At 44.5% G+C, this 17,549-nt stretch overlaps 1 protein-coding gene and 1 long non-coding RNA gene across 3 annotated transcripts; one reads left to right on the top strand and one right to left on the bottom strand.

The window, feature by feature from the left end:
* Positions 1-885: 885 nt before the first annotated feature.
* Positions 886-3,496, top strand: LOC144581248 (histone H2B type W-T-like). 2 transcript variants are annotated; one of them, XR_013531825.1, is made up of 4 exons: positions 886-1,493; positions 1,891-1,949; positions 2,825-2,872; positions 3,157-3,496. XR_013531825.1 is itself a non-coding variant. In XM_078364277.1 (3 exons), the coding sequence occupies exons 1-2, from the start codon at positions 997-999 to the stop codon at positions 1,925-1,927; spliced, it is 534 nt and encodes a 177-aa protein (XP_078220403.1). In that variant the 5' UTR covers positions 886-996; the 3' UTR covers positions 1,928-1,949; positions 3,157-3,496. The 2 variants fall into 2 exon arrangements, 1 of the variants encoding a protein (XP_078220403.1); XM_078364277.1 differs by lacking the exon at positions 2,825-2,872.
* LOC144581249 (uncharacterized) lies at positions 1,420-15,918 on the bottom strand. Its single transcript, XR_013531826.1, has 3 exons — positions 15,837-15,918; positions 2,968-3,157; positions 1,420-1,906 (listed from the first exon to the last, which is right to left on the bottom strand). It is a non-coding gene; the product is annotated as an uncharacterized LOC144581249 (long non-coding RNA).
* Positions 15,919-17,549: the final 1,631 nt, after the last annotated feature.

The raw sequence follows: 17,549 nt of genomic DNA, 5'->3' as shown, positions 1-17,549 counted from the left end.
TGGGACTACAGAGGTGCGCCACCAGGCCCAGCTAATTTTTCTTTTGTATTTTAGTAGAGGTGTGGTTTCCCTGTGTTGGCCAGGATGGTCACCATCTCTTGACCTCGTGATCTGCCCGCCTCGGCCTCCCAAAGTGCTGGGATTACAGGCATGAGCCATGAAAGCTATCTTTCTAAATTGAACATGGTTTTTATTTTTGGAATCGATTTCTCTTCCTCAGGGAGTTCCGAGGAGATTTAAGGTGATATTTTAAATTGAATATCTCTTAAACTTATTAGCCATTTCCAGCTTCTGAGTTGTGATTTGTGGTTGCTGTTTCGTTTTCCTTTTTTTTTTTTTTTTTTTCCTGGTTTAAACCTGGTCAACGTTGAGTGTCGTTATATGTTTTACATAAAAGCACCTTTCCGTTTCTATTCTCGGCTTGGAGGCTGTGGTATGGCCATTCCTCGTTCTCCTGATTCACTGAAGACGGTGATCAGAACTGAAGACAGCAGCCAGACCGCCAGGTCCTTTTCTGCCCAGGAGCCCTTGGCGGCCGTATCGGGGAGTTCCTGCTAAAGCCGGGGTGGCTTAGCCAGGGATAACAGTAGATTCTGAGATGGGTGAGAACCGGTCCACACGTGGACACGGTCGTTCCTCTGGCATCCGCATAATGGCCTTGGGCTCAGGAGGTCTGTCTCTCTTCAAGGAGCATGAGCTGAAATTGCTGAGCTTTGGGAGTTTTCAGTGACACCCTTCAAAGTGCACAGGGTGTGTCATGTATCAGCTGAGGAGGGCTGATGCGCTTTTTCCCGGTGAGGCATCTGTGTAAGTGCCTCCGACGTAGGCCACAGGGGGCGCCTAGGCCGGCAGACGCCCGCTGTGATTGGTTGACAAGATGCCAAGCAACGGAACCATCCAGTCACCTTCGATGCAGGGAGGTTTGCTGACAGGGTCCCTGTGTGACTTCATCCACTTGATCCAATCAGATGTCAAGTTTGCCCGTGACGTGGAGCCATGCTGCGTACCCAAGCGTCCCCGCTTCACAATCGCCATTGTCTGTCCCCGTCGACAACCGCCATTGCCTCTTCTTGCGATCTAATGGCCGCTGCCTCCGCCATGGCTAGAAATTCCTCTGGGGAACAAATGATCACCCAGGAGCCCAAAGAGGCCAACTCCACAACGGCTCAGAAGAAGAGCAAGCAGAGGAAGCGAGGGCGCCGAGGGCCCCGCAGGTGCCACGCCAACTGCCGCGGGGACAGCTTCGCCACCTATTTCCGCCTGGTGCTGAAGCAGGTTCACCAGGGCCTCAGCCTTTCCCGGGAGGCCGTGAGTGTCATGGATTCTATGGTTCACGACATACTTGACCGCATCGGCTCCGAGGCTGGTCGCCTGGCCCACTCCGTCAAGCACGTGACCATCACCGCCTGGGAGATCCAGATCGCCGTGCGCCTGCTGCTGCCCGGGGACATGGGCAGGCTGGCCGAGTCCGAGGGCACGAAGGCTGTTCTCAGGTACACCAGGAGCAAGTGAGCTACCTCAGGAGCCCCTGAGCACCACGGAAAGACCAGTGGCTCCCCAAGTGGGGGGGACCCCAGCGGAGGTTGGGGTGGGTGGCGTTCTTTCGAAATCGTGTCGGGGGGGGGTAGCATGTGGCATGTGGCGTCCTGCGATTTTTCAAGCATTTCTCCCTCGGTACTAGACACTATCAACTCCAATATATCTGTAGTGCCATTCGCTCTAAGGAAAAGTAGTGAGTTTTTCCTCGATCCTGCTTCATTTCCTCAGTTTCCTAAATGGTCGCTTTTATTAGTTTTCTTTCTAGGTTATCTTTATGGTGATGTTATCAATGTACTGATCTTTACCCTTTTCACTCTCGTTCTCCTGCGACTGGATGGCGGAATATTCCAGAACTTCAGTATATGCCCTACAGCAACAGAAAAAGTGAATACGCTGACAGAAGAACCAAGGTAACCCTCCTAAATGTTTTCAACATCTCTCCCAACACGAATCCAAGTAAATAAGCAAATGAGGCCCAGTTACACCGTACATATAGCTAAATAAAACTTTGAGGAATCCGCTCATTTTCCCACTGCCTCGACTCTGACATCACTATTGCAGTTCATTCTTTTTTTTTTTCCCTGACAGATAATCTTTTCATTTCTTTTTAAACAGAAACCTCCGTTAGTTCCAGGTTTGTGTCAGTGGGCTTAGGGAGAGTCCACGCAAACAGCTGATGCCCTAGTATCCAGTGGTGCAGGCAGTGAGCAACAGTCAGTGTCCCAATGTGTGGGGCGTGACTGAGGCTGTACCCACAACCGCTTTCCTGTGATATTCACTCTGGTGTTTCAAGGGACAGGGCTGTGATTCTTTACCTGACGTTTTAGTTTTCAGTGTTTGTAACCACGGTGATTTAAGGATATGAATCCAAAGCTAGGGGTATTCTATGTTCCTTGCCCCTGGCATCAAGTTATGCAGAGCTTGGTCAGCCTTTAGGAGGAGTAAGATGACACTTATTTCCTCCAGAGATTTGCTTATTCATGTTAATGTTAGTATAGGCTGCTTTTCATTGTGCTTTCTTCTGGGTCCCAGGTCTTTGTATATTTAGCATTTTCTTCTATAAGTGTATTGCAGAATTTCAGAGCAGCTGGTGGCTTTCTCTTTGCTTTTCATTTAAATAGATTTCCAGCAGTCCGAGCATGTGGACAAGAAAACCTACGCTGGGATTGCCACCCATAGGAATTTATTATTTTGTGCCTTGAAGCTCAGTCTGTGGTCATTTCTGTTAAATGATTCCCACAAAGTTTGAAACATCTCATAAACAACCCTTCTCGTTTATATGCAGAAACCTGTCAAGGATGGTACACTCAGCCAAACCATGAAAGAAAAGCTGGTAAATCACAAGAATCAAAATTTTCTTGGGCCCCTCAGAAGTGGGAAATAACCACCCCAGAGGGACCCAACACACAGCCACATAGATTATTCTACCTTTGAGGGGAGGACCGCTTGGTCAAGATGGAAATGAGCGCAGAGCAGGATAGAAGCCAGAGCTTCCCTGAGTAGTGCAGACGGGTACGGGTAGAAGGTCACCTCCAGAGCTCCACTTGGGATCCAAAGAGAAAGGATGTAGAAGCAAGAAGTCCTCTCACCGGGATTGGTTGTTTTCTGTTTTTCCAGACTGTTGGAAACATGTTATGAAAATAGTTGAAGAAAAATGCTCACCTCGCCAGGAGACCAAGAAACACCACCACGAAATCTGCTGCAATGAAATCCCTCTGCAGGAGGCCGACAAGTGTTCCTACCTGTCCACACAACAATCTGAAAACCAAAGATGCTTTGCAGATCCCTGTTGTTTTCCAGAGACAGAGCTGTGTACCTGATCCAAAACACCACACCCCACTCAGTCAATGAATTCTCATTATGCTCATCGTTTTGCTTTAAAGTGCCAACTTTTCTGTCAAGTAGGACATAGAAATAAATTTCGAAAGTTATCCTTGCATATCTACTGAGTAATTTGATATGTCTTTTTCAGAAACCAAATCCACTGGGATATTTCACCCTGGAGTGTGTGTTTTGTACCTGCAAATTCAGAAATCAAAGAGGAGCATTAGTAACACAGGGCCCACGATGAACTCTGGTCGGGCTGTGGAGAGTGGAGAGTGGGAGTTCAAGGGGACTGATGCCGACGAATTATAGGAAGAAAGAGCAAAAGGGTAGTTTGATGGGATGATGGGAAGAGGAGGTTCACGCCTTTGGTACAGCATTTCGGTGGGTGATTGAGAAGCAGGGGAACCTAGTGAGCAATCCTGATGTCTTGCTGTGGCTTACTGAAAACACAAAGTAAGGAAAATGTCTTTACTTCTTCAATAACCAATGAGAAATACCGATGTAGGAAAAATAGTAGGAATAAGAGCAATAGAGTCCAATCAGTCTTTCTGTCAGCATTCCCTGTACCATGGAGTTCATTTCAAAAGAGAAGCAACGACCCAAACACTGCACAGAAAAAACTACAAAAGTGTAAGGATCAATTCCTATTCTAGGCTCCCTAGAATTGGAATCTCACTTGTTTAGATTTCTCTGATTCTGCTCTTCTTCAGGCTAGAATCTTTTGTTTTTGAAAACCTTCATGACTGGCCTCTGCGCATCATGGGATGATGGAATGTTGTCTGATGGAGCAGCAGAAGCTCCACTCGGATCCCTTTCAGCCAGTGAGGCACCTGCAGCCCAGGAGCCACAGCCCAAGGTGTGATCAGGTGTCCTGGTCTGAACTAGTAAGAGTGAGTTGTCCAGGGATGTTCAGTTGGAGTTGAAGGGGAAACCTGTGGTTGGATGGTTGTGCGTCGTTGGTTCTTCGATTGGATGTATGCTTTTAATGCCGTTGATGGAGATGTTCTATTAGTTTTCTAGGGCCGATGCAAAAACATTCCAGAGACTGGCTGACTTAAACGCTATTTATTTTCTTGTTTCTCAAAGTTATACTTGTAGTTCTGGGGTGCGTGTGCAGAATGTGCAGATTTCTTACATAGTTATACATGTGCCATGGTGGTGGCTGCATCCATCACCCCGTCCTCTACATTAGGTCTTTCTCCTAAGGCTCTCCCTTCCCTAGCCCCCCAGCCCCCCAGCCCCCGACAGGCACCGGTGTGTGATACTCCTCTCCCTGTGTCCGAGGAACACTATTTATTTTTTATCTCACAGTTCTGGATACCAATTGTCACATTTTTGTAAGGAGACGAATCCCATTGGTTAGGTCTACTCTCATAACTTCACTTTAGCCAGATGACCTGTGTAGAGACTCTCTTAAAATAAGGTCACATTCTAAAACACTGGGAGCCAGGACGTCTACATGTGAAGTTTGCGGGGACAAAACTCCATCCGTAATGGTGCTTCTTCTGCGTCCACTCCTCCACAGCACAAATTAACGTCCTCACATAGAAAACACATTCATTTCATCACAACCTCCCCGAAGGCTTAACTGAGTCCAAAACCAGTTATCCAACATCTCACCTGAAAATCTTCTCCATCAGGAATGGGTGAGTCTTCAGGTCTGACTCATGCTGAGGTAGGAATTCTCTCCACCACTGCACCTGTGAAGCTAGACAAGTTCTCTGCTTCTGAAACACAGTTGTGGGACTGGCACCGGAGAGGGCTTATCATACCGAAAGCAGGAACTCAGAAAAAGTCCTTGACCTCGTGGGCCCGAGGCAAGCTTGAAACATAGTGGGGCAAACTCCGTCAGATTCCGTGGAAAGAAAAGATTCTACTAGGGCTCAACGCTCTGTCCTTGAGGCCCAATGGGGTAACAGCTTCACACCCTAAGTCCTGGGCAGCCAAGTGAAGGCTCTCACCCCAGCCTGGGCTGCTGCCGCCCATCCCTCTGAAACCGAGGAGGTGGGACAAATGCCTGGAACTCAGGAGGTGACATCCGCTTCTGGGACCGAGAGGGATGGCCCAGCCCCCAGGTACTGTGCCCCTGGTTCTTGGGGGGAGGTGGCGGCCGTGCCAACCTTTGACCCAACTTTGGAGTCCTTCCTCGTCTTCTCGAATGTGAAGAAATGGCCACAGCTGGGTACCTCAGTCAGCCCCTTTCTTGCCTGTACAATCCAGGAACTCTAACAGCTTCTTTCCATTTCAGCCATCTTTGTCCCATCCAGTTCATTCTCACAACACTTTTTTTCTGGTATAAAATTCTCAAAAACTTTTTGGCTTCTCGGGGAATTCACATGAGTCCATGCCATCAGACAAGATCTTCCTTGAATACCCATATGTCAGTTCCTAACTTCTGCAGAGATGGTTTATTGGATCCATGAGTTACATGCCCCACTTCTCTAGCTAATGGGTTTCCAGGCGCACCCTTGGACCTGTTTCCAGAGTGAGCTATCTTCTTTCTTTGTACCTTCTGAATCATCAAACGCTGGCTTCCTTCTCCTCAGTGCTTCCTTGGCTAATTTACCTTTCTTCTTCTCCATTTACTATATGGATCTAGTAGAAACCATATTAAACCCTAAATGGTTTTCTCAATTTGCCACTGTAGTGGCTACGGGTCCCCCCGGACCTCTTAAGTTTCACTGAAAAATCAGCTTGCAAAAGGAACATCCATAGGACATAAGGCATACCAACTTATTTAACTTGTATCCCCGGGAGCCTGTAGTGTGAATAGCCAAAGACACATGGGAAATCATCTATTTTTATGCATGGGCTCCAAGAAGTATGGACAGCTGAGTATAAACATATTGGAACAAATGGCTGTAATCTAATGCTAACAGACTGAGTGCGGGAAACCCGGCCAGGCCCGTCCGTCTAGACTCTGCTTGGCTTCTCTGAGCACACAGTCCTTCCTCCTGGTTATGGGTCATGACCCTCTCTGCAATGGGGTTTCTTGCGATTTAGCCTATCGAAAAAGATGGGTTAGATTATTTCTTCATAGTCGGGTTGTACATGAAAAAGTGGAAATATATTACAATACCATTTCTAGGTTCTGTGACTATCTTTAGAGAAAGGGGCTTCCGATTCCTAGGACCCACCTTCGGGAAGAGGGATTCTGATCTCTATGATTAGCCCCTGGGGCAGATTGGGACTGAGAGACAGGAGACCATGGAACGTCAGAGAAAATGTTTTATATCTGAGACTACTTCTGAGGCCTTCATCTTGAGGTATTGCGCTCTGAGCCCCAACACTAGAAGTCAGCTGCATGTGCAATTTCATTACTTACGATTTCTACTTTCCTCGAAAACACTAAGAACACATTAAAGCCCGAATCTTTGCCACTGTAAAACCAGGATCCCCTTTCCTCGTGTGCTTCCCATAACATCTTCCTAGTCTCCGTCTGAAAACTCACCACAAACACCTTTGGCACTCACAGTTCTAGCAACATATAGGTGGTCATGATACATGTATTCTTTAAGTCAGATAGCCTTTCTCGACGGCAAAGAATTCTTTCTTAACCTTCGTTTGACTTGCATTTTGCGTTCATATTTCCCCCAGCTGTCTCCTAAAGACACTCTAGGCTTCTTGTGTCATGCGCGTCAGAACGCTTCCAGTCTCTATGCATTACCTAGTTCCAAGGCCTCTTCCAGTCCTTTGGGTGTTCCTTACGGCATCATCCCACTGCTTGGCAGCAGAATCTCTAGTAGTTTGCTAGGGCTATTCTGACAAATACCACAGGCCTGGTGGCTTAAACCGCAGAAATTTATTGTTCACAGTTCTGCAGGCTGGAAGTCCAAATCAAGCCGTCAGCTGGGTTGGTTACTTCTGAGGAGTAAGAGGGAGGGATCTATTCCAGGGATCTTTCCTTGGCTTGAGGACGACCCACTTCTCCCAATGTCACTTGACATTTCCTCCCTCGTACGCATGTCTCTGTGTCTGAAGTTCCTGTGGATAGCCACAATGCACGCTAGACGTTTTGGTTAGAGCCCACCGTAATGAATGTAATGTAACTTGAGTACCCCAGTAAAGAACCCGTCTTCAAGTAGGAGAGAGATGAGGGGTCGGGAGTCTAACAGATGTATTGGTTACAGAGGGATTTAGGGTGCATACCACTCCTTGTAAGAACCTCATGCCTGATCATCTGTCATGGTCTCCCATCACCCCCACACGGGACCGTCTAGTTGCAGGAAAGCAAACTCAGGGCTCCCACTGATTCTACATTACAGTGAGTTGTAAAATGATTTCATTACATATTACAATAGAATAAAAATAGAAATAAAGTGCACGATAAGTGTAATGCACTTGAGTCATCCCAAAACCATACCCCCAGTGCTGTTCCATGAAAATCTTGTCTTCCATGAAACAGGTCTGTGGTGCCACAAAGGTTGGGGACCGCTGGTCTAACTAGCGTGAGCCGGCAAACTGCAACCCCAGGAAGGAATCATTTGTTATCTTAGCCTATGTCTGGGAACAGGGGGCATCTTTGGGACTACTCCTTCTCTGAAGAGGGTAGTTGCTGTTGAACATCACTACGCTATTGAGAATTCTAATTGCCGATGGCCAAAAGATTGATTGATCCTTGAAATTAGCCTCCCACATTTTATTAAAACGATTTTAGAGTTTTCTTATTCTAAGCGTTCGATATAAAGGTTAAATGTATGAAAAGACACAGGATGGTGCCACGGCTAACCTTAAAACTTTGCTTGACAAAAGTGAAGAGCAAAAAATATGACGAAAACAAAGATAAACTCCTGTGTCTGCTCAAACTGCCCCTGTAGGAATAACAGCAAAGGTCACTCGACCTTGCGGCCTTAGACTTCACATTCTGTGCTTTCACCCCGACGTTATGGGTTGCGTTCCTGGTCAGGAAACCATCCCCTCCCGGTTGGATATTTGTGTGACTTTCGGGGAGTACCTATTTCTTATTGACCCATTTCGCTTCCTTGGATTTTTATTTCCTGTCTTCTTGCACCTGTGATGGAGGCGCATGAGGCCCTTTAGCCATTGTGTATACATAGCTGACAATGTAAGACCCTCGAAAATTGCATGGGACAAACATGTGAGTTGTATCTCGTTAATGGCTAGCAAACCTTTCCTTTCTCTTTGAGCTGTGTCTGGGGTTTGGAGCATTTCTGGACCTTGCGAAACGTACTTTTCAACTTTTTGCGGACACCTCGTGACACCTTGGTTGAGTCATATTCTTGGTTAAACTTGACTGAAAAGGTACCTCTACTTTACAGAAAACAAGACAAAGAAGAAAAGGACAAAACCAGGAAATATCAGCTGTTTGTCTTGGTGAAAATCTCATACGAAGAAATTTCCAAGGATTTTTCAAGAGCTCGATAGTCAAAAGTCAACTCAGTTTATACGAATACTTAGGATACAGACACAGACGCGCGCATGCGCGCGCGCGCACACACACACACACACACACACACACACATACATTTATATATTGATACTTAGAGAGAAAGAAAGAGAGAGACATTTAATGGCTCTGGTCTCTGTAAACAGTCCTCAGACCACTGAATTCCTCTCTTCTTGAACCTCTGGTAAGCATATGTGCTCCCTTAGTCTATCTCTCCATTTACTTCTCTCTGTCCTTCCTTTCCGTGGCAATCCCCAATGCCACGTGAGAGAACCTAAAACCATTTTTTCTTTTGCAACAGCCTGAGATCCCTTAAGGAAAATAGAAAAAGAAATTTTAGAGTGTGCTCTGTCTCTGCACAGGTGACTGCTAGATATAAACCATAACTTTTAAAAATTAACTGGAAAGTCACAACTCTTTTGAACCTCAGCAATATACATACAGAAAAACAAACACACACCCATTGGGCCAAGAAGACAACTCGATGGAAATTATATTGCATTAACATTCACATTCATATTAACATCGACATCCCAGGAGGAGAAAGGAGGGGTCATCTCAGTTCTCTTATTGTCTCATCATCTTTTTCTTAATTATTGCAAGGGGCAAGAGACATGCCTCACTACCAGCTAAAGATTTATATCTCCAGATCACCACATTTGAAAGCAAGTGTGCAAAAAATCACAGAGCAGGCAAAAATCATTCTCTGCCCCTCTTCCATGTAATAGGGCAACACCAAGGAACGCGCACACTGTTTCGGTCCCAGTCATCTTCCACGCTTGTGCCAATGGCTGTGGCTCATGGGCTGCAGGTTCCTCTCTGGTGAAATGAGTTGAAACTGGGGCTTGGCATTTTCCTTGGACGCTCCCATCATCCAATGATGCGTAATTGCCACTGATAAATGTTCGTGTTTTAAAACACAGGAGGTTATGCACAAGAAAGGAATACAATTGGATAAATCTGAAGGAACCGGAACAGTAATTACGGAGCTCAAGGACCTGGGTAACGAGATACCTCCTGAAAATTCTACTTGGCCATTTCCTATACCGACTCTGGGTCCATGTTTGTGTATTGAAAAGAATTCTGTGTATGAGATGTGTTCGAAAAACAGGATTGGGTAGGTAAGATGCTTAGATCAAGAATTTCATTTTATCAGTTGCCAACTCAAACATAATGGACGTGTGGACTATTCCACCAAATCATCTGGTGAAAATATTAAGGGACATTGCTGCAAAAATACCGTTGATCTGATTAATCCTTATAAAGGGAGACCTGGGACTCGAACCGATAGAAGTGACCATGTAGCAAAGTGATTACCTGCAAAATTATTAAATGTGATCATTTATTTCCCTTGGAGCAAACGGCACCCCAGATACAGATTGAATCTGAGTTGACAGTGTTTAGTTCTCGGGGAAAGAATACTTGAAAAACCGGTGGGACACCACAGGTCACGTGTCCCTTAAGTCGAAGGGGATGCATGTTATAAATGAGTATAAATTGCACACGTGATGCATCATTATAATATTCAGTCCTTGCTTCTTGTTTTAATTCTTCAATGCCTTCGTGGTCTTCATGGCATCCATTTTATAAGTCACTGTGTTTCATTCGCCCCTATTTCCCACTGTATCGTATTAATATTCCTGCTTGGCACCTCCCATCGTGCTCTTTTGATCACATTACAACTCGTTGAATGATATTCTTTGGAAATGTCCTTAACAAGGTTTCTGTTGGTGTCGACACTAAGAGTTTTCCATTTCTCTGCCATGTATCCTTGTTTCCGGGTTAGATTCTGCAGGAAGCTGACACCGTGATGGAGTTTAGTGTGCAGGACACTTATCCAGGATCAACAGCTGAGGAAGGGACAAGAAGGAGCCAGGAGTGGGCAGAGGAAGAAGTTCGTGCTTACTTCAGGCCAAACCAAAGCCTCTTATGATACCCAGAGATGCTCTGAAGGTAAAATGGCCCTTCAGCGTTGTTCAGTATTGGGAATAGCTAGATATTTATATCCCTTCCTGGATTTGTCCTTGCATGTGGTCCGCCTCGGGAAGGGGATGACCTAGAGCAGGGCAGTTCCTGCGGTTCAGCTAGTGCCCTCAGGGACAAGTGGCTGTTACCTGGCACCTGCCTGCACTCCCAGCATCACAAACATCAAATCCATCCTCGACAGGAATTCTGGGTGGTTCACCTGCATGTCTATCACAGCTTGCTTATACTTTCGTGATACTATTTAGCTAGGAATTCCACTCTATGTTGACAGTATTTGCTCTCAGACTTTGCTTTTGGCTTCCATTCATTGATATGCAGAGGTCTGCTTACAAACCCTTTCTTTTCCCCCGGTAGGCAATGAATTTTTTTCCTCAGCTATTATGATGTCAAGGTTTTCACTTTTCTGTGGCTTTAGTATGATGTGCACAAGTGTGTTTCCTGAATCGGCAATTCATGTCTTTCCTCTATTGTGGAAAATCACCAGCCATTTCTTCTCTTTAAATGTGATTTTCCCCAAATTCACTCTTATTTCCATTTCTGTAATACCCGTAGGATGTTCATCACGCCTTCTTTGTCCACACCTTAAGCCCCCTTGTGCCGAGAACCGGCTCAGTTGGGACACCCCACACCCAGGTGGGCTGAAGGTATTTGAGAGGCAGAAACCCAGATGGCACAACTAAGTGGCTCTATACTGGGGAACAAACAGCCTGAGAGCCTGCGTGGCTGAGAGCTCTCCAGACTGAAGGCCCCGAGCAGAGACTCATCCACGCATTTAGTTGCCCTTTGGCAGGTGATTCGCATTAACACACAGGTGTTCTACATATACACATAACTCAGGAATATACCAGGTAGGCAGCTGTTACCCGCCTACCACTAATTACAAAATGATAGTAACTTCCACAAGGGAGCCATGGAGGCAGCATACACTTAATGTTTCTCAACACCCTTGCCTCTCTCTAATCGTTTGTTTCCTCGTTCTCTATATGCCGTACTGTGTGTCATTACTCTTACCTGTCTTGTCATTCACAAAATCTCTATTCCGCTATCTCTAATCTGCCCTTTAAAATGTTTTTTATCTCTTCTTCCGGGGATGGCTATGTTTATTTCTTTTACATGACTTTATTTTATTTTTATTTTACTTTAGGATCTGGGATACATGTGCTGAACATGCTGGTTTGCTTCATAGGTACACATGTGCCACAGTGGCTTGCTGCACCTATCAAACCGTCATCTAGGTTTTAAGCCCCACACGCACTGTTTGTCCTAATGATCTCCCTCCCTTTGCCCCTCGCCCCCCGACAGGCCCTGCTGTGTGATGTTCCCCTCACTGTGTCCATGTGTTCTCATTGTGCAACTCTCACTTATGAGTGATAACATGCAGGCTTTGGGTTTCTGTTCCTGTGTTTGTGGAGAACGATGGCTTCCAGGTTCATACGTGTCCCTGCTGAGGCCACACGAACTCATTCTTTCTCATGACTGCGTAGTATTCCATGGTGTATATGCGCTACATTTTCTGTATCCAGTCTATCACTGATGGGCATTTGGGTTAGTTCCAAGTCTTTGCTATTGTAAATAGTGCTGCAATAAACATACGTGGGCATGTGTCTTTATAATAGAATAATTTATAATCCTTTGGGCATATACCCAGTAACGGGATGGCCGGGTCAAATGGTATTTCTGGTTCTAGATCCTTGAGGAATGGCCACACCCCCTTTTACCTTTGTTGAACTAATTTACACTCCCACCAACAGTGTACAAGCATTCCTATTTCTCCATAGCCTCACCAGCATATGTTGCTTCCCGACTTTTTACTGATCGCCATTCTAACTGGCGTGAGATGGTATCTCATTGTGGTTGCGATTTGCAATTCTCTAATGACCAGTGATAGTGAGCTTTTTTTTTCGTATGTTTATTGGCCACATAAATGTCTTCCTTTGAGAAGTGTCTGCTCATTTTCGTTGCCCACTTTTTGATGGGGTTGTTTGATTTTTTTTCTTGTAAGTTTGTTTCAGTTCCTTGCAGATTCTGGATATCAGAGCTTTGTCAGAAGGATGGATTGCAAAAATTTTCTTTCATTCTGCATGTTGCCTGTTCACTCCGCTGCCATTTTCTTTCTTCTGAGCGGAAGCTTAAATGTGTAGAAGTATGTTCGATTCTTGCCTTGGCAACATTCTACCGGTTCGATCTTGGGCAAGTGACAGTCTTATGTGGTTCAGTTCCTTCGTCCATAAAAATGGAGATAATGACACTACTTCACAGAGATCTTGTGAAAGGTAATTGAAGTGTTCCCTGTAAAGCACTCAGAACAATGCCTGGCACAGTCACCATTCAGACAGTGGTGACTCTTTTTATTGCTATAGATACCAATGCCTGGTTTAATTGACACCAACCAGTATGAGTGTTGGCTATGTGGGTGGTAATGAAAGAGAGTGAAATACACTGGCAAGGTCAGAAGTGGGGTAAGTTCGCTCAGTCTTCTGCTTAACATGTGGACTCTACCAATGTTCAAGGGATTGTGATTTTCAGTAATATAATTGTAATTAGTCCTTGACTCTGCCATTGAACCCAATATGTTGTTGTCCCCAGTCATATCAAATGGTGAAGAAATATCTCTAAAGAGCCAGGGAAAAATACTGACATAACTGCATAGTCACTAATTAAAGGCCAAGGTATTGATTAATGGAATCAGAAAAAGGTCTGATATATACCTGGGTATTTCACATGCGGAAACAACACTCAGGTCTCTGCAGCAATGTTTTCGTGCAGAAAGCTTGTATTAAAGACTTCCAGAGATATAAAACCAATAGATTATTTATCCATCTATCTATAGAGAGAGATTTATTTTAGGAAACTGATTCGTGTGATTATGGAGGCTGGCAGGTCCCAAATCTGCAGGATGGGCTGGCAGCCTGGAGTCTCAGGTACCAGCTGACGTTACACTTTAAGTCTAAAGTCCATGAGGCAGAAGACCCATGGGAGAGCCAATGCTGCAGTCCCAGTGTGAAGGCTGTCTGCTGCAGAATTTACTCTTGCTTGGGAGAAGCCAGTCTTTTTGTTCTGTTCAGGCTATTATGGAGGGCAGTCTGTTTTGCTCAGTTCCATTGATTTAATGTTAATGTTACCCAAAAACACCTTCACAGAAACGTTCAGAATAAAATGTGACCACATATCTAGGTAGTGTAACCCAACCAAGTCAGGTTACCTAAATCTCTATCCTTGCTTATTTGGGAAAGAAAGTATCTCCCCCTGATTGGAAAGACAAGACAAGATATAAAATTGGCCATCACAGAGCTAAATGTGGATCATCAGGTAATGACTGTAAATCCCTAAGCTGAAAATTTTCCCCACTCCCTGCTTCCCACCCTTTCTGTCACCAATTTGCAACAGGATAAACATATGCTCCCCAGCTTCCAGTGGACTTATGTCCAGTTAAGCCTATCATAAAGTCAAATAATTTTAAGTCGCACCATCCTGAGTCGGAGTCCGTCTGTATTGGACACAATTGTGCAACACGGAATGGCTTTGCATATGCTTCAGACAGCTACTGCAACATAGAATTGAGCACAGGAATCGTCGAATTTGCTAACTGCTGCTTGAAAAAGCTCCCGTGTTTGCATGAGAAAATCATGTTCCTTGTATACCTTTGCGGGGAAGGCTAACGTGAAGCTTTTGCTTTTGCATCACTGAATTGATCACATTGCCTTCGAGGAAAGATTAAGCTATGAAAAGCCTTGCTGTGAAGGGGAGGATACCCTCAGACTGTCTACCCCTAGGTATCCATGCCTTGAAGGTGCCACCACTACAACATGAGAGAGGATGGCAGAGGACAATGTTCAAGTACTTGGGTTCTGGACTCAGACTGGTGTGGATTTGAATCCTTGCTTTCCCATTTATCAGCTGTGTTATCACGGGGCATGTTACTCAGTTACTCTGTGTGTTCTCCGCACAAAATTGAGGCTGAAATGTCTACACCATAAAGGGTTATTGGGAGGAGTCAATGTGATACACAGACCAGGAGATCCAGAAGGGCTGGGTGGACTAGCCACACAAATTCAGCAATGGTCTCATAGGTTGTCAGGGGCCAGTGTCTTATCTCATTCAGGTTCATTCATTTATATGCTCATTCAACAAAGATATGAGCGCTACTACACTCACAATTTCCTGCATGATCTAGTTACCCTGGGAAGTGCAGAGTCGTACATTTGGACACGTTTTAGAGTGAAAGCAATGCTATTTGGAATTACTCCGGGACAACAGGTGAAATCAGGACATACGGTCACTATGCTGGGGAAAATGTCTAGGATTAGGAAAAAGAGTAGTCAACATTTAAAGCTTTGTCTGTGCCCTCACTGACTTCCACACTCATTCTCTTTTATTCCAGACTGACAGTCTATGATGAAAGAGGAAGTGCATTCCATTGGGTCAAGAATCAGGACCAATCACATTTTTGAGAAAGCATTGTACTGAAATAAATGTTTTTCTTGTCTCAACTTGCCATAGTTTGTTAATTTTGTCAGACGCATGTGCTTGAAAGTGAAAAAGCCCCACAACAATCACATTGACAGAGAGAGAGAAAGAGAGAAAGGGGGGGGATCATTCCAGTTTTCTTAATTGGCCACTATCATTTTCTCTAACTTGTGAACAAACGTGAATCTAAAAGAGCCAGTCTTTCAAGAAGGATCCCAGTGGCTGAGCCTAAATTTAAAATACAGCCAAGCTGCCATGTGCTGACTGGAGCTCACAGATGTGCTATGAGTTTCCAAAAACCCACAGCACTATCTAACTTTGGAACTTTCAGAGCTCACGTGAACCAACCGACCAACCAACCAACCAGAGCTCATCTGCCCCTGCCAATCAGGGCTCAGTTGTACTGACCAAACAGAGCTCAACTGAGTCAACCAATCAGACCTAAGTCTGAATCCTGTATTTGCATCAATGGACTGTACTGGGAACTTGAATGGGAAGTTTCTCTATGAAAGCCATATCGTCTTTCTGTTCTCTGGAATTGCACCTCTGCTTCCCACTGAAGCCTCTACCTCCCTGGTTTTTCAAACTCTTCACAGGAATAGTGTCTTACCTCCAGATTCCTTTTCAGAGAACCTTTCTTCACAGTATGATGAAAGAGGCAGGACACGTCCTTAGAGCTTTGGATTCACAATCCTGAAATCACCACAATTACAATAAGGCAAAAAGTCAAACAAAGAAATATAAAGTAGACAAAAAGCACAAACTAATTTTCTCCTCAATTTGCGAGCCTGAACAGCTAGGAGGGCACTTAATGGATCAGGTCAGGTCACCTGCTCCCATCTTGAGCCAATGGCTGAGGCCCAGGGCTGAAGATACATTCCTTGAGCCAGCAGAGAGTGGGGTTTGGGTGCTCTCATTTGATGCTTTCACCCTAAGTGATGCATACTCACAGGACATTAAGTTCTGCATTCAAAATGATTGTAGAATGGGAAATATTAGAATTAGACAAATGTGAATGCGTTAGAGTACTTACTTCAGTTTCTAGGAAGCTTGAAAAAGGTGTGTTCAATGAATTTCTGATTTAGCAATTTCTGCGCTATGGGTTTCTGCTATGTATTTAAATGAATTCTATAACAGATGCAATGATGAGAAAAGATTGTATGAGGTCTCCTTGTTCCATTAGTAAAGTTTGTCTCGGTTTGATGTTTTTAAATTGTTATTTATAGCAGTAAACATTTGTCCTTATTTGTGTGTGTGTGTAACTTGATATAAGGCACACACACACACACAAATAATTGTACCTTAATAATATTTAAGGTACAATTTTTGTAACCACATTTATAAATGAGCTTCTCAGATTCTTCTTTTTTAGTATTCATCCTGAGATTGGAATCAACATCATGTTATGTTTTTTTGAAATAAATTTTGTCTGCCGGGCACTTTAGCTCATATGCCCGTAATCCCCAGCACCTTGGGAGGCCTAGGCAGGAGGATCGTGTGATTCTAGAGTTAGGAACCATCCTGGAGAAACAAAATGAAACCCGGTCTTTCCAAAAATAAAAAATTAAAAAGTTAGCCGGATGTGGTGGCACGTGCCTCTAGTCCAGGCTACTCGGCAGGCTGAGGTGGGAGCATCACTTGAACCCGGGAGACACAGATTGCAAGTGAGCTGAGATCGTGCCACTGCACTCCAGCCTGGGTGACAGAGCAAGATTCTGTTAAAAAAAAATTTTTTTTCTCTGTAAACCGGGAACAATCTTATTAGGTATAAGTGACCTGATCTTAAAAGTCTGAGAGGAAGCAGCATTGGAATTTCGGGTGGTACCTTCCTGGTGATCTCCATGTCTTCAATTCTTCTTAATCATTAAATCCTCGTTTGGTTCACTTTCGGGGATTTATGTTTCACATTCATATATTTAAGGTATGTTTCTGAATGTATTGTCATATATTCTTGAAGGGTATTTGTTTAACTTATTTCCGATTTCATAGATTGAATTTTTCTCCATAAGAAGGTTTCTTAGAGAACTGGGCTAGTGTTCTTTTTCACCCAACATCGCTTATTCACCAACAGTAACATTCAGAGTCTTTTGGGGATCAAAATACTGTTCAGAAAAGAGATTTAAATTTCGTACACATTTAAGGATTGGAAATGCTTTTACAAGCATCTCCATTGTTGTTTGTGTTGTCTGCTTGGAGACTGTGGTTTGGCCATTGTTCGTTATGCACATTCACTGAAGGTGTTGATCGCAACTGAAGAGAGGAACCAGACCGTCAGGCCCTTTTATGCCCATGAGCCCTCGGCAGCCATGTTAGGGAGTTCCTG

This window comes from Callithrix jacchus, chromosome X (genome assembly GCF_049354715.1).
Source record: "Callithrix jacchus isolate 240 chromosome X, calJac240_pri, whole genome shotgun sequence".
NCBI lineage: Eukaryota > Metazoa > Chordata > Mammalia > Primates > Cebidae > Callithrix > Callithrix jacchus.
The sequence above is the reverse complement of the archived record's forward strand: the minus strand, read 5'-3'. Positions and strand labels throughout refer to the sequence as shown.

Bases quoted from the DNA above. Each gene is read 5' to 3' on its own strand.
- LOC144581248 (XM_078364277.1), top strand. From the start codon at position 997: ATGCTGCGTACCCAAGCGTCCCCGCTTCACAATCGCCATTGTCTGTCC. The intron at 1,494-1,890 runs GTACACCAGGAG...GGAATATTCCAG, and splicing joins GGCACGAAGGCTGTTCTCAG to AACTTCAGTATATGCCCTAC.